Source organism: Ceratotherium simum, chromosome 35, assembly GCF_057802395.1.
Source record: "Ceratotherium simum simum isolate JZ-2026a chromosome 35, ASM5780239v1, whole genome shotgun sequence".
Lineage (NCBI taxonomy): Eukaryota > Metazoa > Chordata > Mammalia > Perissodactyla > Rhinocerotidae > Ceratotherium > Ceratotherium simum.
The window spans coordinates 18,113,061-18,131,745 of record NC_141934.1 but is presented as its reverse complement, the minus strand read 5'-3'; the positions used below and the strand labels follow the sequence as shown (position 1 = coordinate 18,131,745).

The 18,685-nt window shown below is 42.2% G+C and overlaps 1 protein-coding gene across 2 annotated transcripts in view; it reads left to right on the top strand.

Annotated features, from left to right (window-relative positions):
• Positions 1 to 18,685, top strand: part of FBXW8 (F-box and WD repeat domain containing 8) — a 117,114-nt gene that overhangs the window by 88,168 nt on the left and 10,261 nt on the right. For both annotated transcript variants that reach the window (XM_087424144.1, XM_087424145.1), the window contains exon 8: positions 7,669 to 7,796. In XM_087424144.1, coding sequence (XP_087280270.1) covers positions 7,669 to 7,796 — 128 coding nt within the window. The remainder of the gene's footprint in view (positions 1 to 7,668; positions 7,797 to 18,685) is intronic.

Genomic DNA, 18,685 nt, shown 5'->3' with positions numbered 1-18,685 from the left:
GTCCATTTCTTCAAGCTTTGCATCTTGCTGGTTGCTGCTGCTAAGTGCACCTGAGAGGGAGGTTTTTGTTTGCCAACAGAAAGTCACCTTTGGGATGGTGGTGAAAGTCATTTTCCACATGTTCACAGATACGCCTGTTACCAAGCCTCACGCTCTGACTTATCTCTGGCAAGGACTTACAAAATAGTCTCTCTGGCTGATTGTCAAAAATTACATCATATCGGAGTAAACTGCTTTTAAATCAGACATCCATTATTCATGTATATTAACTGCTTTTTTATTTTTTTATTGGCTATTTTGTGTATGATTTACTCTTTTCTTGCTAGCACCCCCTCCCTCCCCAATTGTCTGTCTTTCTCATCGTTTTTTAAAATCTTAGCTCATCTGTGAATTTATAGAGGCTGTTCGCTTAGCTTTGTATGTGAACATCGATATGCAGACCCTGCATTTTTTGTAGTGAAATTTTAGTCCACATTTTCATGGGTCACATTTATGTTGGTCAGAACAGCTACTTGTGCCGTTTCATGGGTAAATTCTACCCCAAAGACTGAGAGGTCTTTCTTTTGTGTGTCTTTTATTTTTAAAAAATAAGCATGACTAGTCTTGTACTTCAAGATCTGTACTGAGGGAAACTGTACCTCCCACCAATGAAACAGCTAGATACGTTGCTGTTGGTGGAATGCAAATTGACTTAATGTGTTCATTTGTATGCGTGGAGCATGTCTTTACTGTAAGGCTGGTGTGTCGTTCACCTGTAATCGATAGATACAGGCAGAAATGTGTAGCATTTATTCATTCTTTCATCAAATATATACTGAGTCCTTCCTGTGTGCCAAACTGGGTACAGATAATCAAGGAAGCCTCTGTTCACTCCAGACCAATGCTAGGCGGTCCCCTATGCATCTGGCGTCTCAGTGGGCGTGGTACATTGCCCTGATTCAGGGCACTTGACTGTGTGGAACACTAAGGACTAGATACAGTTAGCTCTACGTATTTAACCCCAAATCAGCGTTGTTGCTGTATATGGTCCACATTTGTATACTTTGTGCACATTTACCTGAATCTTGCTCACTGTTCCTTCCAGCACCCCAGACCTTTTTTCTGGAATAATTTTCCATCTTGTAAAAGTATATGTTTTAGAAGTTCTGTTAGTGAGGGTCTCTTAGCCACAAGTGTTCACTGTGTTTTTATCCAAAAACCATCTTTATTTCCCCCTCATTCTAAGGTAGTTTTACTAGTCCATTATGTTTCTAGGTTGACTTTCTCTCAGCCCCTTGGAGAGATGATTGGTTTTGACTTCCGTCGATGCCGCTGAGAATTGGCTATCAGTCCCTTCTATGACTCTCTCTTCTTTTGGCTGCCTTTAAGATCTTTTCCTTGCCTTTAATTTTCTGTGGTTTCGCTCTGATGTCACTAGGTTTGGATTTAGTTTTATTTCCTGTGTGGGATTTCTTGTGCTTACTTCCTTTCAGTTGTAGAAAATTCTCAACCATTGTCAAATTTTCCTCTCTCTCATTCTCTCTATTCTTTCTGTCTGGAACTCAGGTTAGATGTGTGTTGGACCAACTTTTCTCTCCTCTGTGTTGTTCACAGCTCATTCGTATTTTCCATCTCTTTCTCTCTGTGTTGCATTCTGAATAATTTCTTAAAATCTGTCTTCCAGTTCACAAAATTCTCTCTTGGACTCTAATTACTTTAACTCATCCATTGATTTTTTTTTAATTTCTAGAAATTATCTTTGTTTTTCAAAGCTGCTTAATCAGTTTTGCTGCTTTTGACCCCTTACCGTAACTCTTTTATTTCTGTAAGCATTTTCAGCATGAGTATTTTATATTCTTTATCTGATAAATACCTGATATCCTTTGAAGTCTAATTCTTCTGTTTGTTTTCTGCCTCTCATGTATGATGAGTTGTTTCCTTCTGCATTTGGATTTTTTGTGTGTGTGTGAGCTCATATTTGGCTGATCTTGATTTGTAGATCTCCTAAAGGGCCTGGATTGAGAGGGTCTCCTACTGAGAAGATTCTGCCAGGTACTGGGAGGCATGTTACCAACCTGAAAATATTTCAAACTAATTACTAGGCATGGGGTTTTTTGGCCTCGCAGGTAGTCTAAATTCAAACTCTGAACCTGTGTGAGGGCAGATGAGTGGTTGCAGACCCTAGGGCAGACGTTTTCCATCCTGAGCTGAGCCTGAGGCAGACAAGTTTCTGGGTAGACTCTCTTTGCCAATGGATAGATTTTTTTCCTAGCTTGCTTTTTACTGAGTGAATATAGCTGTATGAGGGCCCCAGCTTTATGTGGAGGTCTCAGTTCTGATGTTCCACTTGGTGCTGGCTGGAAACTTTGCCTCCTGTTTCCACAGTTCTCTGGGCCCCTGACCCTGGCAGAGCAGTGTCCCCAGACAGCCCCTGGCCTGAGAGCCACTTCCCTTCCTGGTTTTAGTGCTCTCTTTGTTTTTGGCTTCTCCAAATTTCTCTATTTTCTTAGGAGTTAAACAGAATGTTTGAAGGAATGTTTGTTAATAGACTGAATCTTTTCCAGAATTTTCAGTGTTTGTGAACAGGAGGGTTTTCCAGATGTTCTGGTCTGCTGTGTTGTCAGAGGTGGAACCTTAGGCCTGGATACAGTTTGAGGGTCCTAGAATCTGGATATTATGGAGAGAGATCTGTGGAACCTCCTTCTATTTTGAGTAGGATGAAGTTGTTCCTTTATACAAGCCAGCAGTAAAATTAGACCTCCAGAAAGGGGGAGTGTGTTAAGCCACAAAAGGGATATCTGAGTATTTGCTGTGTGCCAGACTGTGGTAAGCTCTGGGTTTGCCTGATATTGTGCACCAGTCATTCAGTCTACCAGCAGTTACTGAGCACCCGGCACACGCTGGGCCCTTAATCAGTGCTGCAAGAATGAATGATAGGATTTCTGCCCCAAGGAACTTATAGTCTAAGTCTAGGACAGTGTTTTATAACACGTGGAGTGGCACTTGGTAACAGAGCCTCAGCTGACCTGCTAAAATCATATGCTTGGTGACTCGCCTACCCTCAGTGTTTGAGAACCGCAGGGCTGGGAAGAAGTTGGAGGAAGCTAATGCACAGTTCAAGATGGCATCTTGGGAACACCAGCTGCAGTGTGCAGACAGTCAACACCTCCAGCCCTGACAAGAGGGAATGAACTATGTGTGTTGAGGGCACAAAGAGAGCACAAAACAGGCTTGAGTGGGATGGAAGAGGAGAGAGCATAAGGGTTATTTGCTTTACTCTCTATGATTCGGCCTCTTATGACTTCCCCCACTTAGAAGGGCAAAATATATGTGGTAGTGATGGAGGTGGGTTATTAGGGATCAGAAAAGAAAGTAGGTAGACTTTGTCATCACCAAGAATGTCAGTCAGATCTTCCTCCCATGCCTTTTATCTTTCCCTCCACTTCAGTCCACCACAGTATCTCCTGACTTTTGCTCTCTTTGTCACTTCTCTTTTTGTTTTTTTTGGGAGGAAGACTGGCTCTGAGCTAGCATCCATTGCCAATCCTCCTCTTTTTGCTGAGGAAGACTGGCCCTGAGCTAACATCTGTGCCCATCTTCCTCTATTTTGTATATGGGACGCCGCCACAGCATGACCTGACAAGCCGGGCGTAGGTCTCTGCCCGGGATCCAGACCTGCGAACCCTGGGCCGCTGAAGCAGAGCACGTGAACTTAACCACTATACCACCAGGCCGACCCCTGTCACTTCTCTTTTTAAAATGGTAGACAGACAAATCGTCTGTAATTCACAAAGCCCTTTTAAATCCTATAGTCTTGTAAGGAAGCCTGCTGACCACTCCTCACCCCTTTGGAGAGGTAGTGCTGGGGTTCTCAGGGTGAGCTGGCTGCTCAGGTTGACATTATTGTTGGTGTACTGCCTTTGGCAGATATAGGAGTATGAAGAATACTCACTGTTTCGGTGAACTTAATCAAAGAAAACACAAATGGAGTTCCTTGCGTTATTCGTCAATATATGACCAAAAGTCTGGGGCTGCAGAGCTCTGTAATCTCTTCATAGAGCGTTTTGTATGCAAGTGGTTCTCATTCAGTTATGAGGGTAATATCAGTCCTAGATTGAGAAAACGTTTGCAGTGCTAAATCCAGGCCTTACTGTGTGAAGGAGGAAGTTGGCCTGCCTTGAGCGCCCCCCATTACAGGGACAGTAGCCATTTCTCAGCTCTTTCCCTCGTGGTTTGGTTGGAAAGCCAGTCCTGGACACACTAAATTGTCGGGTCACACCTGGAAGATGCAGGGCCTGCCTGCACCAGGGCAGCTGCTGATGCTTCCCAGATGTTGGGCCTGTGGCCACTGCCTCCTTCCTGACTCTGCACTGCTGCCCCTGCCATTACAACGGCAGCTACTAGGACATGGCTGTAAGGTGGGTCTCCTCGGAGAGGCACGTACCATGTACGGAGGAGCAGGACAGCTGGTGGCCATGCACCAGCTGGCGAAGAGGTGGATTGTTTCAGCTGGCAGCAGGCTGCGGCTTCTGCACGTCATCTGCCGTCCCTGTTCATTCCAGTGCCTACTGCATACAAGATGATTAATACGTATTTCTTGACTGGGTGTTGAATGCATTACACCATTATTTATTTTGTCTAAAAAATTAGAAACGACACAAAAATCCACAAAAATCCAAATATCAATATGGAATTATATATTCATGGAGAAATTCTGTGTAGCCATTAAGAAAACAAGATCTATCTATAGTTACTGACAAGGAAGAACTCTCATGTTATTTAATGGGAAAAACAAGTTGTAGAACAATAATCCCATTCAGAGAAAAGAAAAATTTTATACACACACATACACACACACACACAGAGAGAAACAGACAAGACAGACGTGTATAGAAAAAGTCTAGCAGTATATACACCAAACAGGTAAAGTGTTTGTTTCTGAGAGACGGTTACACAGAAAGCTACCACTTTTTGTTATGTAATTATATTATGTTAGAATTTGTTACAAGATGTATGTTTGAAATCAGAAAAAAGATTTTTTTAGAAGTAGATTTCAGAGAAATCTGAATAATCGACAAAATTGAAAGTTAAAGTTCTAAGACTAGGATTTATAAAAATACTTTAAGATCTCAGAAGAAAAAAACGACAGATCTTTGCTCAAGTTCTTATTAAAGACAGTGCTTGCTTCCACCTACTGTCCTCTAGATCTACCTGGAAGCCAAAGAGAAAGGACAGCCACCCAGTGTCCTGCGATTGCACACTGCATCTCTTGTAGTTCTCTTTGCAAAATATACGCCGGTCTTAACATGGGTTAGCCATTTTAGATGATTCTTAAAGAAACATCTAACTCCTATAAAAATTTTCCCTGAAATCACTATTTAAGCTCTTTTGTAATATACACTTGGTACTTAAAAGGAAAAATCACGGCGACATGTATTGATTTGGCGGCCACATTAGTGCAGAACATTTTCTCCAAGATTTTAGCTATGGGTAGTTTTTTCCTTCTTTCCAGCATATCCATACACCTCTGAGAGTGAGTTGAGTGGCCGTGGGTTGAGACTCACCCAACTAGGGCAATAAAGAGAAAAATTAGTCTAATGCATGGTCTTAACAAGAGGGAGAGTGTGAGCATGAATAATTAATCTCACTAGTCTGTGGCAATCAGATAAAATGAAGTCCCATTTGCTCAACCTTATTAAAAGAGAGAGAGTGCAGGGGGGAGAGAGAAATGGTAAAGGTCGTTCAGGGACTTGTAACATGGAAAGACCCGCCTTTGAGATGGGTAATGTGTTTTCTAATCTCTGTGGTCTTTAACTAAACGTAATGTTAAAGGTACTCTTCAGATAGTTCTGATTCATTGAATTATTGAACATTTTAGAAAATACTTGATCTTAACTACTAACTAGATGTCTTTATGCTGAATTTGCAGAGTCTTCTTAGAGAGGGATTAGCTCTCACTATATCACTCAGAGATGATCCATCCACTTGTCAAAAAGAACTTCTAGAAAAAGTAAAGACATACGAACTGACTCAGTGTCAGATTTTAATTCTTATATTTACCTATGGACATGTTACATGTTAAAGGCCTGCCTTCCTGCTATAGAAGTTGAAGTATTTTAAAAACAAGAAGATACTGAGTCAAAGAACCCTATTGAAAGCTCTATAATGATATAGAAGTGCAGAATATTACTTTTATAGGAGACCATGAGGTTACTGTTTTTAATTTTCTCTTTCCAGGAGCTGATTTTATGCAATTTTTAGGTTATTCACTGTAGATAGAAGATTTGATTATTTCTATGTTCTTACTTGGAAGAATAATCTTATTTTGGATATTTTAGAATGGTTGAAATTTTCTCAGTCAGAAACTTTTATTTTTAACTTCATGAAAATAAAATTCAGCTTGTTCTCTGTAGTCTTTATGGATTAAGATTGCATTTTAAATTTTGAAATTGCCCTCTTTCCTTTCAGATGCTGTTGGCAATAGTTAATTAATATTATAGTGTTGTTTTGACTGTTAGGAATTTCCAAAGAGTCACTTGTTAGAAATGTGTGTTGACAATGAGATTGATGGTTTTCAAGGTGGAGACAATTTATTAACTTCTCAGTACTAAAATAAGAATCTGTATGCTGATAATTGATAAACGTATAGGTTAACAAGAAAAAGAAAGCACATCATTTTCATGCATGTGCTAAGAGAGTTCCTCTGCAAAATACTGATATTAAAACTTTTGAGTTCCGTGATTAATTTTAACCACATGATTAACAGAATAGAATGCATGCTCAGAAGTGTGTGTGTGTTAATGAGGAGGCTTTTGAACTGTGAATTTTGGGGCAAGGACTGTGTCCTCAGTACCTACAACAGTTACTGAGCCATAGCAAGCATTTAATTTTAATTGAATTAAGTCAAATTTAATTACTAAGATTTTTTTTAGTAGAAGACTTAAATAATCTTTAGAAAGATCTCTTATGAATCATCCTTGTTTTTCTTTTGGCTGGAGAGAAGGTACGGACGTGTTCAAATATAGTGAGTACACTGTCTGGAGATCAGGGACACCTTGTTTGCCTCTGTAGCTTATAGGACAGAGCTTTCTACGGCTAGCTAGCGGAGAGGACTGAGGAGGGAACGGTTTGGGAATAAGGCTTGGTGTTTTGGTTTATAGTTTAGTCTGAAGGAATCGTCTAGTGGCTAACTATGCAAGCGTCCTCTTCCTGGGTACTTAGTGTTCTTTCTTTTACCTTCTGTGGTATAAATACAGAGGGGGAAAAAGAAAGAGAACCGCTGTCGGCTCCTCTGCTAGTTCCTGATCTCTCGTGAGCGTCCCCATTAATTCCAGAGCAGAAGCAGTCAGTGACCCTCTGGTAGTTTCTGTGCCTCTTTTCTGTTAGGAAATTGGGATACCTAATTTCCCCATTTGGCATTTTCCTTTGTGCATTGTGAGTTTGTTTGCACCTTGACCTGAGGAACTCTTTGGATTTTCCTTTATGTTCTTTTGCATTTCCGTTTGTCATTCTAATAGCCATATCCCTTTACTGACGTTACCTGGAAAAGGTCAGGATATTAAGCAGCAGAACATCTTGAACAGGAGCTGAGTGGTAGTGACCACGCCCTGGATGATGCTGAAGTGAAAAGTGTTTGATTAGGTCTGCTGCATGTAACTGCGCACCCACATGTTTTTCTCCGCCCCCCAGATCCTGGTGTATAGCCTGGAAGCAGAACGCTGCCTTTCGAAGCTGGGTAACGCGCTTGGTGACTTCACTTGCGTCAACCTCAGAGACAGCCCTCCCAATCTCATGGTCAGTGGCAACATGGACAGGAGGTATGTCTGAGTAAAAAGCAGCATTTTGGGGCCACAGCAGCTTCCACTGAGGCCTTGCCCCTCAGCCTCTGCTGTGCTCGCTCATTTCCCCTGCGACTCGCCCCCCTCGGTTCTCACTCCACAGCCTTGCCCACCTGAGTTCAGCCCTGATCCCATCAGTACCGTCTCTGTGAACTTGGAGAACAAAGTCTGGTATTAGGTAATAGTTGGATAGAGCCATGTCTCTACCTCGTTTCTGAAACACCATGGCAAGGTTGTTTTTTAAGCCATTTGGTGGACTCAGTTGGTGGAAGGTCCAGGGAGACCACTTGGAATATCTTTTGTCCCCCTGCTGCAAAATTTGTTTGGCATTTAAAAGCTCACTTTCTAATATTAAAAACAATAACCTAAGGGATGAATCATGTTCAACAAAATAGGGTTGCCTGCCAAATGATGTCAAGAGTGTATTTCAGAACACTGTGGTGTCCCTCTGGTGATGGGGAAAAAAAGAGACTTCATGTGAACAGATTCCAGTTTCTATTTAGCTGATTAGCAGCCTTCTCTTTAACGCATTGGCTTAGGGAGGCGGATTTTCCCGGTACAGGGTCCGGTGCCAGCCATGGACGCTCCAGGAACCATCAGCGAGAAAGGATTAGAGTGTTTGAAAAGACCCTCTGAGTCCAAATTTTAGGTTTTTTCCCTCCCTGCCCCCTCTCCCTCTTGTCTTTTCTTTTCCTTTTCTTTCTGGCTGGTTATCTGCCATGTCTGATCCAGTGCCCTGAAGAGAGGTAGCGTGGCTGGAGGCCAGGGTCTGCCGGCACCCCCTCCCTTGGGCCCGGCCCCAGGCTGCAGGTGGTGGGCTGCTCACTGGGGGGATCAGATCGTGAGGCGGCTGCTCCTTCGTGCCAAATCCCAGATCTCTGCGGCACCAGTGCAGCAGCTTGCAAAAATAATGCTTTTGTCAAATAATATTTTCAACTCCTGACCTTCACCCCTTTACTACCCCCTTCCCTTAGTAAGTATGCTTTATTGAAGGAAAACACTCCATCATTTTTTCTCAAGGTCTTCTAAAATGGCTGGTATTTCCAGTGTTTGAGAATTGAACTCCCCGGTGTATGTCCAGGCAGTTTTTCTCTTAAAAGAACTAGGCCTGATAAGTGACCCCACATGTGGCACAGCAAATGAAACAAATCAGTTTGTAGTTTTACTTTCACGTTTTAGTTTCCAGACTGAGCTGTACAAAGGCTCCAAGCTTATCAGACAGGATCTCCCCACAGGGACCTAGCAGCCACTCGCTTTCCAGGAGAGCAAATGCAGAGGGCTTTTTGGGGCATCCAAATGGAAGAGTTTGGGATTGTAGGTGATGCTTCGGAGTTTGTTTACAGCATAGCTTTTACGTGTTCAGCTACAGCTCGGCTCACAGGAAACTGTGGTGTTCCAGAGAAGAGACCTCTGTTTTCTGCATAACTTAGCTCAGTTAGCTCCAGAAGAACGGTTAAAGCCAGATTGTCATGACCACTGTCAGCTGTGCATTGTACTGTCAGTTAGGAGACCTGTATACCTAGTAAAGCTGACTCTCTCCTCTGGAGCCGGGCTGCATAATCACATCCCCATTGCCAGAAGAGGAGCTAAATTCTCAGTGTAAAAGGGCTCTCTGGTCATTTTGAAGGCTGGATTTGACCATGTGAAGTGCATTTTATTAGTAAACTAGTATGTTTTATAAAACCCTCTGTCTCAATGGATGAAAAGAACAGACTATGACTTGAAGGGGGGGCTAGGGCTGTCCAAAGTGGCATTTAATTCAGACAGTCCTAGATCTTTGTGCCAGCTGTCTGACCACTGCCAGTACATCAGGGGCTCGCCATCGTATATAAGATTGTCCCTTATGAGTCAGAATAGCAGTGTTAGCAATATGAATTTGAAACACAGGGGTTAAATTGTACATCTGGAAAAAGGGAAGAATAAGGAATCTAGACTTTTAAATGTAGCAGAGGGGAGTCTTTTTTTCCCCCAAAGGCTTAATAGCTATGAGTAGGATCTTGTTAGAGATGTACACCCGGGCTTGTACAGCTTATGTTTTATTTCAAAAATGGGAGTAAGGGGTCAAATATTATGAAGGGAACTATGTCCCTGGCTGTCACTTAATGGCTGATGCAATTAAGAAAACTCTGGAACCTCCTTTTTTTATTTAAAAGCCTGGATTTCCACTGCATTCTCTTAGTACTTTATAAATAACTTGAGAATTAAATGGACTCTAAAGATACATAAAACTGTCCAAGGTTAAGACAAAAATAAAGCAATTTTTCATTGAAGTAAGGAAATCAGCTTGAGTTAGTTTGCAAACAAGGGTGGAATTTCGCAAGGAGTTTTTTTTTTGGGGGGGGTTAGAATAGGCTGAAATTAAAAATGAAAAAATTACTCACCTAGCCTATCACCGTTTCCAGAAAAAATGAGGATAATAGAGTCTGATGAAGATTAAGAGAATGATTAGGGTGGAAACTGAGTTATTGTTGATTTATGCTTTCCCTTGCTGAGAGGGAAGGGCTGTACAGTGGGGAGAGAGCGGGGGGTGGAGGAGGGGGAGGCTCTGTGCAAGAGTTTTAATACTATAGGTCAGTGAGTTTTTCTAAATGCATATTTTGTCTTTCCTGTTAAACCAAGAAGAGCAAGCAGTGAGTGATGTTAGAAGAGGCGTGGTGTACGTTAGGTGTTAGGACTGGGTGCTGGCGTCTGTTCTACTCGCCACAGTACCTGCCTAGTGCTCAGTGAGTGCTTAACACTATGCTCTGTATTTATTCTAAGATGCAAGTTTCTTTTGTTCTTTTTTTTACATTTTCACATCTGTGAAATCAGGATGTGTCCTTTACAACAGCATCTTAAAATTAATTGGCAGCATTTTTAAATGTTAGGTAAAGTAATGATTCTTCTTACCATCAGTGGTGTTTTCAATTAAATGAAAGTACGTATTTGTTCAGTGAAGGCAAAAATGAATAGCTTAGGAATTAGAACATTTAGGAGAAGCTTGAATGGGTTAGCAAGAGAAAGTCTGCAGGAAATAGACCACTTTGGTTGTTCTTTAGTTTAACCTCTGTTTGGGGTTCACTGAGCATTTAGAATCTGTAAATTTATCTTTTCCACCAAATTTAGGAAGTTTTTAGCCTTTATTTCTTCAAATATTTTTTCTGCACTAATCCCTGTCTCCTCCTCTTCTGCAGCTCCGGTGATGTCAGTGTCAGACCTTTTGATATTGTCCCACAGGTCACTGAAGCCCTGATCATTTTCTTTCCTAAATTTTGTTTCTGTTCTTCAGATTGCATAATTTCTATTGAGCCCATCCAGTGAATTTTTTATTTCAGATTTTGTATTTTTTGGTTCAAAATTTCCATTCAATTCTTTTTCATAGTTTCTGTTTCTCTGCTCGGAATGTCATTCTTTTTTATCATTTTGCCTTTGCCTCTTGAAATATAGTTACAATCACTGCTTCAAAGTCACTGATAATTCCCAAAATCTGGGTTATTTTAGGGTTGACATCTGCTTGTTGTTTTTTCCCTTGAGAATGGGTCGTATTTTCCTGGCTATTTTGGGGGCGGGTGGTAATGTCAAGTAATTTGGGGTTGTATCTTGCACATTTTGAATGTTTTATTGTGTGCACTTTGGATCCTGTACACAGCCCTCTGGAGAATGTTGAGATCTTTTAAGCCGGCAGTCACCTCGTCAGGTTTAGACTGCCGTGCTGTCTTGCCTTCTGTGGGTGGTGATTCCAGGGTCAGTTCACCTTCCAGAGCCTTTCCTTTTTCTCGGGCTCTGGCCTGCCCCTGGGCTGCTCACGGGGCAGTGTGAGGTGGCCGTGGTTTAATAACTCTCGGTTGAGTTCTCAGAGCCTTTGCTGTACTGCTGGGATCTGTCTGGGATTTGTGTGGGGTTGTACGCAGGATTATGGCTCCCCTTCTCCAGTTTCCTCCTCTCATCCCTGCATTATCCAGCCTTCAGAGGCTCCTTTCCCTGGGCCTCTGACCAGAAGATGGCTTTCTCTCAGAGTGTTACCTGCCTGCATTGCTACCACCATGCGGCTCGGTGACTTAGGGACTACCTTTGGGGCAAAGCTACAGAGAAAAGAGGGGGAAAAACCCACAGAGACCCCCCACACACTCATTCTTTGGACTGCAGGGGCCCCTTTCCTTGGTCCTTCAGGAAGACGGAGTTTCTACTAGAGGTTTAGCCCCTGCACCACCACAGAGCTCTGCTGCTGGAGCTCACACTCAGGGCAAGGCTGTGAGAGAAAGGGGGGAAATGGGAACCCTTTCCCCATGGCCTCTCCCCCCACAGGCCACCATCTTGAGTGGACGCTCCCCAGTCCTCAGGTATTCGCTGTTTGTGTTTTGCCCAGAGGTTTTGGTTGTTGGCAGCAGAAGACAGAGGCAGTAGTGGACTGTCTCCATCTTGGTCGGAATCAGAACTCCCACTTTCTTTTAAATGATTTAAATAAACACGATAGTAGGCAGTAGAGGGCTGAATTAGATGAGGTCCCTTCCCGTTCTGTTGTTCTCAGTCCTCTCATCTGTGATCTGCTCATTCCTTTCCCGTGAAGTCAGGGATCTAGAAGGGAGAAGCTTATCAGTGCTCTGCTGGGAGGCATCAGCATGACAGTGGGTGGTCAGGGCTTGTGTCCAGTGGCTCGTGGGTTGCCACTGCACGTTCACCACACCAGCAGATCCCACTGCTTTTTTCTCCCTGTCATTTCAAGTTTATTTTTAAAAATGTTAGCAGCTTTATTGAGATAAAATTCACATGTCTACAATTCACCAGTTTAATTTGTACAATTCAGTGTAAAGTTCACAAAGTTGTACAAGCATCACCAAGTCAATTTTAGAACATTTTCATCACCCTAAATAAGAAACCTGTACCCATTAGCAGTCATTCTCCATTGCGCCCAACCCCTGCAGCTCTAGGCAGTCACTAATCTACTTCCTGTCCCTGTGGATCTTTTTGGACAGTTCGTATAAATGGAATCATTTAACATGTGACCTTTAGTGACTGGCTTCTTCCACTTAGAATAACGTCTCATTCTTTTTCATGGCCAAATAATATTCCATTGTATGAATATACTACATTTATTGATTCATTTATCAGTTAATGAACACTTGGGTTGTTTCTACTTTTTGACTGTTAGGAATAATGCTGCTGCTATCATTCAAGTATGATTTTTTGTATAGATGTATATTTTCAGCTCTCTTGGATATATACTTAGGAGTGGAATTGCTGGCTTATGTGGTAACTCTATGTTCAACTATTTGAGGAACTGCCAGACTCTTTTCCAAAGTGGCTGTACCATCTTACATTCCCACCAGCAGTGTATGAGGGTTCTAAATTCTCCACATCCTCACCAGCACTAGCTGTTGTCTCTGATTACAGCTGTCCTAGTGGGTATGAAGTGGTATCTAATTGTAGTTTTGATTTTCATTCCCCTGATGGCTAATGATGTTGAACATCCTTTCATGTGCTTTTTGGCCTCTTTGGATAAATGTTTATTCAGATCCTTCACCCATTTTTTAACTGGATTGTCTTTTTATTTGAGTTGTAAGAGTTCTTTATGTATTCCAAATACCAATCCTTTATCAAACAAGATATATAAATATTTTCTCCCATTCTGTGTGTTGTATTTGCTCTCTCTTAATGGTGTCCTTTGAAGCAGAAAAGGTTTTAATTTTGATACAGTGCAATTTATCTATTTTTTCTTTGTTACTTGTGTTGTTGGTATTATATTGAAGAAGCCATTTTCTAGTCCAAGGTCACAAAGATTTACTCTTATGTTTTCTTCCAAGAATTTTTATAGTTTTGGCTCTTACCTTGAGGTCTATGATGCATTTGGAGTTAATTTTTGTATATGGTGTGAGGTGGGAGTCCAGCCTCGTTCTTTTGCGTGTGGATATCTAATTGTCTTAGCATCATCTGTTGAAAGACTATTCTTTCCCTATTGAATTTTCTTGGCACCATTGTTGAAAATCAATTGGACCATAAAATAGAGAGGTTATTCTAGGTATACTCATCTGATTAAAATTTAAAAGGATATTAATGCTGAATGTTTCTGTGTTTCCAATTTGGGATCATGTGCCTTATTATTTGGTGTTATATACATCATCATTATTGTCTACAGGTGGTATCATGGGCTGGCTTGTTATGGATCGCAGAATATTCAGTCTAGTAGAGCCCCTCAAGACCATCTAATGCTGGCTCAGCTGAGGAAACAGATCCAGAAAGGTTAAGTGATCAGTCCGAAGGGCTTATTACTCTTTTTGGGCAACATACAGAGAACTCTCAACTTCAGAGAGAGCTTTAAAATATGGAGAGCTCTGAGCAGAGCCTACTTGGATTAAACTGGGCAGTCCTACCTTGAAAATATATTTTTCTAGTTGCTGTTTAAAATGAATCATTCACCAAAGGCCATCATCAGTGCTGTATAGATAAAGCTATTGATTTTGGCCCATAAAGTTATATTTAAAATCCTCTTTAATAGCCCAGGTTCGATGAGACAAAACAGAATCATGTATTGATTTAAAAAAAAAAATACTAGTTTACTTGATTAATTTGGTCATTAAAAAAAAAAAGCCTACATTTTAATGCCTTCTTGCTTGTTCCCTTTATTTTGTGGATAGAAATATAGCTGAAGGTCAGGTCCTTCTTAATGAAACTGCCAAGCCAGAGTCTGAGTAGGCTTCATTTTTGCCATCAAGTACAGTTTGCTATATTATATGGGACTGTTTAATCCAGACCAATGGGAAGCGAGCCCTGAGTTGTGACCCCCAATTAAGGAGTCTCGGAGCTTACTTCTTGCCCTGACAAATACAAATACAAAGTTGTGATGTGCTCCTGGTACTGCTGCCTGCTGTTAGAGAGAGAGTGAGTGGGGTGTAAATGTGGTGTTCGCTCCATCTGCAAGTGTATAATAAGTTATTCAAAGCTCTTAGCCCAGGACCAACCAGAGCGTGCCTCCATCTCAGTTCCAGCACGTTTTCCTGCCCATCAGATGGATGCTCCTCTGTTGGAGTCTTTGGAAGGTTCTGGTGTCTTTTGTTTTAATTGGCGGGCTAGAGCTGACTCCTGTGGTGTGATTTTCATTAGAGAGGGACTGGAGAGAGGGAGTGTTGGAGCAGCCCTCCAAAGCCAACCATGAATATTAAACATAATACAATTACAGCTTTCGGACCAATTATTTTTCTTTTCAGCAGGCAAAGTTGATGAAATACTCGCTAGATAGGGATTCACAGTGTCTACCATTGGCTTCTTTTTGTCCTGGAATCAGTTGTCTTGGCATATTTTTGTGCCCATTTGCTGTGCTACCTGTTCCCAGCGCTGAGTATTTGATTTGAGTACAGAAGATGGTGGCTCTGCCAAGGTCCTCCGCGGTTCCGTTGGTGCCCACACTGTCCGCTGTTCCCGGCAGACACCGGTTTCTTAACGTGAGTCTGAATGGCTCGCGTGGACTTTGCACGCTGTGGTGTCTGCTCTTATGTCTGTCGACAAGACACCAGAGTGACGCCTCTCAAAGGAGATGTCATATAAGTGCTTTTCTTTTTCTCCTGTGGGGAGAAGGTCAAGGCTGCTTTGGCCCACTTTGTTTTCCTTAGTGACGTGAAATTTACGAGCATTGTATCTTTTGGTGTATTTGTTTATTTTGTTTGGAGCCATCCATGCTGGTATCTAAATACAATAGGAAAACAGATGGCAAACTTTGAACTTCTGGACCAAATTTGTGTTTGCCTTTGTCTCCTTAACAGCCAAACTGTAAATTATGGAGGATAAATATTCAACAGAGGAGCTCTTTATGAAAATCACCACAGCAGAATAGACCATTATTAACCAAATATGCACTGGAAACTACTTGGGCTAGAAATTTCTCCCCCCATCCTTTCCAAGTTGCCCTCAGTAAGCGGTGCAGCTGTAGCCCAGAGGCAGGTTCCTTTCACAGCATTGAGACCTCTTCTTTCTTCTCTGCCCAAACATCCTTAGCTCTCCTGCCCACAAATGCCTACAGATAGGTGTCTCTAAATGCTGACAGAGGGAGACCTGTGTTTCATGCCCCTCCACGTCTCCCTCCCCGACCCCTTGCTGGAAAGTGGGGATTGAGTGCATGCTGGAGGGATAGAGCTTTTTCTTAGTCTGCGGCATCTGCTTGGTTCCCTGTTCTCGTCAGGAGGAATAATGGATCTCTCCTCTGTGTTCTGAGATGACATGTTTTTAAAATCCTGTTTTATGTGACATTGCCTAAGTAATAGATGCTTATATTATTTTAGAAATGATAAAACAAAGCATACGTATGGGAGTGCATATGAGATAGTGTACAATTTGAAGAATAACAGATCGCCTGTGCACCCACCACCCTGCTTAAGACACAGAGCCTGAAGGCCTCTGCTTGCCCCTCCCAGCCATGAACCAGTTCTTGTTTCTTAAACAACATGGCAGCGTCTAGAGTAAAAAGCAAAAGCCGCCTTATTCCCCTCATTCTTCCATTACCACTCTTCTCCAAGGTACTGCTGTTGCCAATTCAGGTATGTCCTTCCAGAATTTTATCTTTAAAATTTTCGGTATTACTTATACAGGTAACTTGCTTATTTGGAATTGAATTCAGAAGCACAAAGACATATATAGGGAGAAGTTGGCCTCTGGGAACTTCTCTTCCGGAGCAGCCTGGTCAGCCTCCTCAGCTGTGACTGCGTAACCGTCAGTGTTCTCCAGAGGCGTCTGCACCCACACAGCGTGGGCGCCTGTATCTCCACCCCCAGACCCCCACCTGTCACCCTGCTGGGCCTGGTGCTCCTCACAGGGCTACAGATGCCTATCGTATGTATGGATCTGCCTCATTCTCTAACGACTGCACAGGCTTCCACTGTATGGATGTACCATAATTGCTTTAACTAGCACTCAGTTGATGGAGCCAGTTAATTGTGCCATCCACATCGAGTCATTCAAATTCGTGACAACTTAAATGTTTCTAATTTTTCCTGTCAGTTTAATTATTGTTCCTTAATAGGTAATGTCTTTTTTCCTTAGGTTGCTTTTAAGGCCTCTTTTGTTTTTTGCATTTTCCCACGTTATTATGATACTCTTAGATATGTATATATTTATTCTGATTAGTGCTCATTGAGTATGAGTATGTATGTCATTCATTAATTCTGGAAAAATATCAGTCATTAACTATTTGAATGTTGCTTCTTTGTCATACATTCTGTTTTCTCTTTTTGGACCTTCTTTTGGACGTATGCTGAATTGTCCCCTTCTATCTGTCATGTCTCTTAACTTCTCTTTCACATTTTTCATCTGTGTATCTCTTTGTGCTCCATTCTAGGTCATTTTTCAGATTTATCATCTAATTCACAAACTCTTCTAGTCTAATGAATTTAATTTCAGGGACTATGTTTTCACTTGTAGAAGTTTTATATGGCTTTTTTATAAAGCAAGAGTCCCAGCACCCCCATGCCCCCACCTTTGGGTGGGCCAAAGTCTTATCATCTCGCCCCTGAGTTGCAGTAAGATCCAAACCCATTGGTTCCTGAGATTGGCACCTGCCAACAGCCTCACGCCCACCACAGATACATATAGGCAACCGAAATTGCATCTCAAGCTCTCCAGGGTGGTTTTCAGCCTGGGGCCTGGGGAAGTCGCTTACTGTGTGAGCTCAGAAGTCCATTTAACAGAATGTTTACTGTTAGCGCCATCGAGTCGAGTCTGACTCCTAGCGCACCTGTGGACAGCAGAGCAGAACCCTGCCTGGTCTTTTTATGCCGTCCTCTCACCTTCCTGTGTAATATCCGTCAGTGCTCCATTGCTATTCACAGGGTTTTCATGGCCAATTTTTTCAAAAGTGGGTGCCCAGGTACTTCTTCCTCTGTCTTAGTCTGGAAGCTCCATTGAAACCTCTCCACCATGGGCGACCTTGCTGGTATTTGAAATACCGGTGGCATAGTTTTCAACATCATAGCAACGTACAGTCACCACAGTATGACACCCAACAGACAGTAGTGTGGTTCCCTGACCAGGAAATGAACCTGGGCCACAGCGGTGAGAGCACCAAGTCTTAACCTCTAGACCACCAAACAGGTTGTTAGTTATATTTTATCCAGCAATATTAAGTGATTTTCAATGGGAGGGTCAACAAGTTGTCTGAAACAGAAACCCCATCTTTTGCTACTAAAAAGTATTGCTGTGGGTTAATGGCCTTGTGTGGGTGTGTGTATTTGTACACATGTATTACACAAATCTGAGATAAATTCGTAAAAGTGGAATTGCTAGGTCAAAAGTGAAGTATATTTTTTATTTTGTTGGATATTGCCAAATCACTCCCCAAGGAGAGCTCTGTGCTTACGTTAGCTGTATGTGAGTACCTCTCTCTCCAGGTCTCATCAGCATGGAGGGTCCCACAGAGTACATTACCACGCTTGATCTTGGCTGGCTGAGTAGATAGCTGACAAGTGGTATTGCAAAGTAGTTTTATTTTGTAATTTCTCTCATTGCCAGTGAACTTGAACATCTTACACATGTTTAAAAGCCATTGGTATTTCTTTTTCTGTGAACTGTTTTTTCTTTTCTCTCATTTTAATATTGGGTTGTCATTCTTAACTATCAATTTGAAGGATTTTTTTTTGCTGAGTAAGTTTCGCTCTAAGCTAGCATCAGCGGCCAGTCTTCCTCGTTTTGTATGTGAGCCACCCCCACAGCATGGCCACTGACAGGCAAGTGGTGTGGGTCTGCGCCTGGGAACTGAACCCAGGCTGCCAAAGTGCAGTGTGCCAAACAACCACTAGGCCACAGTGCTGGCCTGATTCCCCCCCGGCCCCCCCAAGAAATTAGCCACTCCTCTCTGTTCCAGACATTTCTTCCACTTTATCATTTGCCTTGACTTTATTTTTCCCCCC